At 60.1% G+C, this 7,684-nt stretch overlaps 2 protein-coding genes across 2 annotated transcripts; both read right to left on the bottom strand.

Annotated features, from left to right (window-relative positions):
- Nucleotides 1-197: 197 nt before the first annotated feature.
- GGTG_01208 (ornithine cyclodeaminase/mu-crystallin family protein) lies at nucleotides 198-2,049 on the bottom strand (the record flags this gene model as incomplete). The annotated part of the gene is made up of 2 exons (XM_009218969.1): nucleotides 198-1,573; nucleotides 1,809-2,049. 2 exons carry the CDS (start codon nucleotides 2,047-2,049, stop codon nucleotides 198-200), a joined length of 1,617 nt encoding a protein of 538 aa, XP_009217233.1.
- A 1,813-nt stretch (nucleotides 2,050-3,862) lies between these two features.
- Nucleotides 3,863-6,474, bottom strand: GGTG_01207 (carbonic anhydrase Nce103). Its single transcript, XM_009218968.1, has 4 exons — nucleotides 5,862-6,474; nucleotides 5,567-5,777; nucleotides 5,344-5,454; nucleotides 3,863-4,975 (listed from the first exon to the last, which is right to left on the bottom strand). The coding sequence occupies exons 2-4, from the start codon at nucleotides 5,574-5,576 to the stop codon at nucleotides 4,398-4,400; spliced, it is 699 nt and encodes a 232-aa protein (XP_009217232.1). The 5' UTR covers nucleotides 5,577-5,777; nucleotides 5,862-6,474; the 3' UTR covers nucleotides 3,863-4,397.
- Between the last annotated feature and the right edge of the window lie 1,210 nt (nucleotides 6,475-7,684).

Genomic DNA, 7,684 nt, shown 5'->3' with positions numbered 1-7,684 from the left:
AAAAAAAAAAAAAAAACATCCAGCGCCTCATCTCACTGCACCAAAGACGCTCTAGAGTCTCAACTGTCAACCACATGGTTCTGTCTCTATCCAAGTATTCAAAACATGCCCTGTCCTAGTCTCTCCACGCGGCCTCTGGGCCGTAAAAACAAGCAACACCTCACTATAAGCGTCCACAGTCCACAACCCCAACAGGCCTAGAACCCATCCACGTGAGTCCCGACGCCCTTTTCCCTCGCAAACTGGACGAGGTGCATCCCGACGGCGAGGTCCATGAGGCCGAGGCCCACCGACTTGTAGATGACGTTGCCGCTCTGCAGCCACGCGGCGAGGTGGTCGTCCTTCTTCTTGCGGCGCTCCGACGCGGTGCTGTGGCTGCTCGAGGACCGCTTCTGCAGGAACGGGAGCACCTTGGCCGCCCTGCCCGGGTCGGTGGCGGTCGTGGACGACGCCGTCGTGGACGGGGCCGTGCTCTTGCGGCTCGGCGACGACGCCCGGCTGGACGCCCGGCTGGTGGGCGACCCGAACACGCTCGACAGCGACGGCGTCCCCGGCGTGAGATCGAGCCTGTCGAACTCGAAGCCCGTGGGGCTGCTAGCCCCGCTGCCAAGGCCGCCGCCGCCGCCATCCGAGGCCGCCTCGTCGCCCCCTTGCTGCTCCCTGGACTGCGCCTCCTGCAGCATGACGAGCTCGCCCAGCTCCACCAGCTGGTCGGGCCGGAGCCCGGCCGCGATCAGCTCGCCGGCCTCCTTGAGCGCCCCGTCCAGCGTGTCCACGACCACGACGCCGCCCTCGGTGGCGTGCTTGTGGAAGTGCGGCCGGTCGGCCGGGTGGCGCCGCACGGCCTGGCGGAGCACCTCGAGCGGGATCTCGCGCATGTCGGGCGTGTAGGACCCGATGGCCACCAGCAGCCGGCCCCGCCTGCGACCCTCGGTGTTGGTCAGCAGCCCCGCCGGGAACAGCTCCTCGGTGCTGGGCGTGCAGCAAAACACCACGTCGGCGGCCCGGACCTGGTCCTTGAGCAGGCGCGCGTACTCGACGTAGCTCGGCGTCAGGATCCCGAACTGGCAAGCCTGCCAGCCCTCGCGCGCCTTGACCTCGGCCGGCACCTCGAGAAAGCGCCGGAGCAGGTCCCGGCACGAGTCCGAGTAGCGGTGGCTGATGATGTTGACGCGCTTGACGGTGCGCCCGCGCGCCGCCAGCGCCAGCCGCACGTGCCAGTAGGCCTGCAGGCCGGCCCCGAACACGGTCAGCACCTTGACGGTGCTGCGCCGGTGCACCAGGCACAGGCTGGCCAGCGCCGTGCGGAAGGCCGTCAGCTGCGACGCGTGCAGAATCGCCACGGGCGCGCCCTGCGGGGAGAAGAGCGTGATGGCCCCGGTCGGCCGGATCACGGGCGCCGACGCCGCCGCCGGGGCCGGGGCCGGGGCCTCGGCTTCTTTGCCCTTGCCATCCACCGGGCTGCCCGCAGCGCTAGGCTGCTGGCTTGGGGGCTTGGCGGGGGGCGACGTGAGCGTTATGACTGAAAGGCGGGCGGAGCCGGCGGCAAAGGTAGATAGACAGCCAGTCAGTGCTTGTGCTCAAGCAGGTGCAGGTGCATGTGCAGGTGCAGGTACATGTGTGGTGCGGCCCGCCCGTGCCATGGCCATGGCTAGGCCACGCCAGCTTAGGCGAGGCGCTGCCGAGGTAAAGGCCGCCCCATCAAGGGTGAGGCGGGCTGACAGGTAGGCACGGGCGGGTGGGCAGAGGGGAAGGGGGGAAGCAGGGAGATGGAGGGTGTAGACGGGGCGGTTGACAGGCTGACAAACCCTTGACCCCGAGGCCGGCGGGGCCTCGTGACGGCATGAAGAGGGTCTTTGTGCCGGTGGCTTCGGAGTAGATGGCCTGGCGTTCGGGCTGCTCGTCCTCCTGGGCGGACCTGTCCTGCGTGCCAACGCTGTACTCATGCAGGGCTCGCTGGAGGCTCGAGCGGAGCGAGTCGAGCTCGTCCAGCGTCAGGGCCTCGAGCAGGCCACCGATCTGCTCGTCCGTGAGCACCGACAACGGCATCTCGACAGTTGTGTTCCGTCTTTTTTTTTTTGTCTTTTGTACCGTATCTCCCTTTCAATCGCTGCTTGGCTTGATGACTTGCGTCTTTGCTGGAATTTCTTTCTTGAAACTGGCTCTCCCAGCCCGAGATGTCAGTTTCCCCTTTGCTTTTTTCTTCCTCCGGTTTTTTTTTCTATCACTTTCCCCTTCTTCTCCTTTGTTGCACGGATGGGACCCGAGTAAGCGTTGGCCGGTCTGACAGGGCGGAGCTAGCCTACAGGGAGAGCAGCCACTGGCAGGGTGTCCCCTCTCTTCAGGGGACTCCGATCACCGGCGGTAGGGGTTTTTTTTTATCGACATCCCTACCGGCCACGCCGCCAACACAAGGGGAACAGAACGGCAAGGAGAGGCATGGCCAAGTGCAACCATAGTCGCTGTATTACATGGCGTGCTCTCAAACAAGTCTTGAGCGTCACGTCGTACGGATGTCGAGATCCCTACGGCGGGCTGATCTCGCTCTGGCTGTTTAGGTTTTGTCTTGAGAGCGGTGACGTCAGTTGCAACAGCCCAAAGCCCACGAGCGGGGAGGGTTGGGAGCGCTGGCTCAAGGAGGGGCAAGATGGGGGGAGAGAGAAAGACACCGACAGTCGGCGCGGGGCGGCGTGCGCGACAAACGCCGAGCGGGTTTGGCAAGTCGCCCGCCATGGGTCAAGAACCCTGGCAGGGGAAAAAAAAAAAAAAGACCTGTGCAAGGTGCCAGATCCAGAGGGTCTAGCAGAAGGTAACCCACCTCCTCCCAGCTTGGCGGCGCTGCATCTTAGATCTGATACCACCCGGCAATCTTCCACCGTGGCCCCATCGCATATCCCATCAAACTTGCCTCTACGTACCTGATCATCCGGGCTGAGAAAAAAAAAAGAAAAAAAAGGAGTGTGAGCAGAGTTTCAGCTACTGCGGGTGTCTGCGGGATTTCCTCTCCATGTGGATAAGGAGCTTAGCTAGACAAAAGGACAGCAGAACCTTGATTGATATTGGTTGAGTAAGTTCGTTGAGCGAGTGAGCGGATTGGCGAGCCGAGTTTGGTACGGGTCTCAGTATGTCTTATCCAATATTGCCATCTGTCTGGAACACTCTGAGCGACGGGCCACTTCGACCGTCAACACCTGGTGCTGCCATCTTTGCTCCCGCCTCGGACGACAGGCCACGCAGGGTGCGTGGGGGAAAGCTACAAGCGCTCGGGACTCATTGGCCAGCACGCTGTGTGATACGTATGCCTTGGCTTGCCTGACAGGAGGGACAGGGAAAATCACAAAAAGTGAGGCGCACCTAGCGCCGTAGCCAAGGCGGACACCCTTGGTGCTTAGCGGCTCGACTTAGCGAACAGTGGCCACGGTCGGCGAGTGGGCTACATTTACCAACGGCCTGCCTTGCCAGCCGGGGGGCCGCCCTCACCGCTTGGCCCCCTAGCTATATTGGACGCAGAGGAACTGCATGGCAAAAGGAACTACTCCGGTCCAGCCCATGCACGTGGGCGAGAACGCCCGCCCGCCCGAGGTATCCAGAGAAAGAAAAAAAATTGCCTCAGGCAAGGGTTGAGTCAACGGGCGACGCCATGATTTGATGTGACGGGAGAGGAGGGTTTGTGCCGCATGTAGTGGCTGCAGGAAAGAAGAAGAAGAAAAAAACTATCAAACCCACATCTCACTCGCTCGCTTGCGCTATAACGGGAGGGTATAACACGCTGGTAGACCGATATGTCAAAGTAGGTACACAGGCACACACACCGCACACACCCGCCTCTGGAGGCGACAATAACTGACAGCACGTCAAAGGGCTGGTACAATGAGGCGTGAGATAGATTGGGGTATTTCTAAACCAACGACAGACAGCCGTCGCCGACCACCGCCGTCGCGCTCGCGTGTCCAAATCGTACGAACTCGTACGAAAAACCGGGTGTTGATGTGGCTTCGTAGCCCATATATGCTTATTTGCTTTGTTTGTACTCCTCCCTCACCGGATGTGTGATGAGAGGGACGAAAACAGAAAAAAGGGAAAAGAAAAATCCCGCACGCTTTAATTCGTATCCACACAGCCGCCGCCGCCAGACTCCAGTAGACAAATGCTTGCCGTCCCAAGTACTCCCGACACTCATGGCGGATACTTTGTATGCTCGCCCAATGAACAAAAACAACAACGAAATGGGAAAAATGCCGCCATATGCAATAGGTCGGGCTGGTTCTCAGATGGCTTGATATCGTATAAGACAGGAAAATGAAGACAAAAAAACATCAGGGAGTATCCGCAACGAAGAAGAAGAATAAAGACAAAACCACACGAGACAATCGTAGAGACCCGCCCCGTCGTCGACATCAGCGGATGGTCATGGAGGCGCTGCTGCCCTTGAAGACGAGCGTGGCGTGCCTGCCCCTGACGACCTCGCCCTCGCCGGTGCCCGACAGGGCCTTGACGGCGTTGCCACAGCCCAGGTCCCTGATCTTGCCCGTCGAGATGTCGTAAATGCAGCCGTGGACCTGCAGGTCGCGGTCGCGGATGGCGTCCTGGACGTTGGGGTTGGCCATCAGGGTCTTGCAGCCGGCCACGACGTTGAGCTCGGCGATGCGGACGCCGCGCGCCTTGAGGTCCGAGATGGACGCGAGCTCGGCCGCGTTGGCCAGCCGGATGGCCTTGAGCGGCGTCAGCCACGTGTCGAGCACGCCGCCCACGCGCGAGTCGGCCAACGCCGCGTTGGCGCCGCCGCAGAAGGTGTGGCCGCACAGCACGACGTGCTTGACCTTGAGGTGCATGACGGCGTACTCAATGACAGCCGACGTGTTGATGTCGGTGGCCGAGATGATGTTGGCTATATTGCGGTGCACAAAGACATCGCCGGGCTGCAGGCCCAGGATGGTGGTCTCGGGGCAACGCGAGTCGGAGCAGCCCAGCCACACTGTCGAGGAGGGGCAGCAGGTAGACGTGTTAGCGGGGGCCCACTCAATGAGTCGCGGGCTATGCAGAGGTGACTGTTGACTGCTGAGTGTGCGCAAACTGAACCCGCATCTCGGAGGTTCTTGGGGATGTGCCGTGTGCCGATCTGGGGTGCACCATGAGGGGCGGCAAACCCAAGACCCTCCTCGACCAAAATTTGATACACTAAAAGAAAGAAAAAAGAAAAAAGGAGCTGGGCGGAAAGAAAAGGAAGGGAGTAGAAGCATGAAGGACGCCAGGAAGCAAAAGCACAGGGGAGATCGAGGGGAAAATGCAGTGTTTCACCATCATGGGACCTCGCACGCCTGCGACCGAAAATAGAAGACTTACGGATCTGAGGCCACTGCCCGCTGGCCAGCTTGGGGAAGAAGTTCGGGTTCTGGTGCGCCTTGTAGCCCGCCCAGGCCGAGTTCGAGCTCATCGAGTACTGGAAAACATCTTCTGCAGGTCCAAGAAACCGCCCCGTGTCAGTGTGTGACCGGCGCGTGGTGTGACAAAGGCCCGAGAATACGCCCGCGTGCTGTCCCGGGGCCTTGGGGTTTCATGCACTTACGGTTTGCCATTGTATGGGATGCGTAAAGTCGCGAGTCGGCAAGGAAGCGGAAAACAAGCCGGAAAAAAGAGGGCGCTGAGAGGGTTCTGAAAGTCGAGACGAGGAGACGAGCAGGATATTATATGTCCCTCGCTTACAGGAAAATATCTCTCTCTGTCCGTCGTTTCCAAGCTGCCAGCCCTTTAGCTTGCGTCAAAACAAAAGCCGCCTTCTGGGAGGACCCAAGAGGGTTGCGGAGTTAGCTCGGACGGGGGTCGGTCGACATGTCCCATTGACGTGGGCAGCTTGTACTTACCAAGGAGGGCAGGTATGCAACCTTCCCAGAGAGACGAACAGGAGACCCGAACCTCGAGGTGACCTGACAGTGCCCTGACCAACGTGACCCAGTGAGATTGAATCTTCCGACCGACCGAAGGGGGCCAAGAACTGGGGTAAAAAGCCGTCCGTCTTGTCTCGCGGGCGCGTTTCCGGATTTGGAATCCAAGACCACTAAACGTGAAGGATGGATGGCCCGACGAATGCGCGGGGAGGGCTGAAGAGACAGGAGGCCGGAGTGAGGGAGGGAGGGGGGAATTATTATGGACGTATTAAAAAAACACAATGCCCGATAAGAAAATCAGATGGACCGGAAAAAAATAGCAGCCCGGAGAAGCAACTTTGGCTGCAGCTGGGGGTTGCAGATACCAACGGCTCAATTTTAGGGTTCGACCCTCTTGTCGCTCAACGCTTTTGGCTTGGGTGAGAGGCTGGTCTTTACGGTTGAGAGGCCAGGGGAGGCTGACAAGGTTGGCTTCACAAAACTTCGGTTTTAGGGTATCGACGGGCCGACGTTGGATATGGGCGTTGGAATCAAGCACGATACGGTCTATATTCCGCGTAGCAAGAATACACTCAAGACAAGAAGAAGAGTTGAAAAAGCAACAGCACAGGCAAACCTCCAGCCGTGGGGGAGCGGGAGACGAGGCATGTTATAGTTATGGATAGCAACATAGCCACGGCGGGGGACCCAGCTCAGCCCGGACTTCCTCTGGCAGCCGCCAAGCAAGGTCCCTTGAAGGAGACCAGATGTGAGATAGACAGGGGGGCGTGTGCGCGCGAGCGAGCGGCACCACCGCCAACTCTGCGTAACCGCAGCCGCAGCCGGGCAGAGGAGATAGGCGGCCAAGGATGCGTATCATCGACGCACCCCCGTCCACCGACGAGGGAAGGAGAGGCAAGAGAAAGAAAGCGGGTGGGCGCGCGCGCGAGCGGCTTGTCTACAAAACGTGTCGGGGAACACCCAGCCGGGAACCCGCCCGGCTTTGCCTCAATAGGGGATGAAACAGGGGACGCCGGCGAGCTGGGAGATGCAGATGCAGCATTACCAAAAAGGCGCTCCCGCGAAAAAGTCCAGGTGGAAACGTCAGGATTCCCATCGCGGTTTATTGCGGCAAACGGCAAACGGCAAACGGCAAAACTGCCATCTGGATCAGGGTGACATGGAGATGGGGATGGAGATGGGAGAAGGGGGATTGTGGGATTTGGGAGGGGAGGGAGGGGGCCACGGCGGCGTGCCGGGGCATCTGCTCCAACAAAGGCAACTCTCTGCTTGGACTTGGACGAAGCCCACAGACATGGGCCAAGGGTGTGGAATTGCTTCAAAACACTTGTGATCCACCCCTTGTCCAACCCCACTCCCCCCTCGAGCCGGGGGTCTCCAGAGAACTGACAGAGAAAGCGGTCAAGTGAGAAAACGGTAATTCGGGATGGAGCATGACGCCGCGCATGCTGATTGCTGATGCTGATTGTTGAGGAGGGTCCCTTTTTGCCTCCCCTACCCGCCCTCTCGCCTCGCCTCGCCGTCCCTCATCGTCCTCCTCCACCACCACCCACCACCAGCCCGCCCACAAAGCACAGTCGCCTCGGCATGTCTCTTTCAAGTAAAAAAAACTTTGGCCCCATTCAGCTTATCAACCACCACCCAGCCCATACATAGGGGGCGTGCACCCGCCGGCGGGGAGGGGGGCGGCTCGCCGTCGTACGGCCCAGGTCGGAGAACCATCGAGCCCGACTTGGCACCCCCGACTTGAGGGGTGGCAGAAAAGGAAAGGGAGAAAGTGAAAAATGGGGGACATGTGC

The sequence above is a fragment of the Gaeumannomyces tritici genome (genome assembly GCF_000145635.1).
Source record: "Gaeumannomyces tritici R3-111a-1 unplaced genomic scaffold supercont2.1, whole genome shotgun sequence".
NCBI classification, from domain to species: Eukaryota; Fungi; Ascomycota; class Sordariomycetes; order Magnaporthales; family Magnaporthaceae; genus Gaeumannomyces; species Gaeumannomyces tritici.
This window is presented reverse-complemented; position numbering and strand designations above follow the sequence as displayed.

Excerpts from the sequence above, each read along its gene's own strand:
- GGTG_01207 (XM_009218968.1), bottom strand. Across the intron at positions 4,976-5,343 it reads CGGGCAGTGGCCTCAGATCC|TGTGGCTGGGCTGCTCCGAC; the intron begins GTAAGTCTTCTA and ends CCTCCTCGACAG.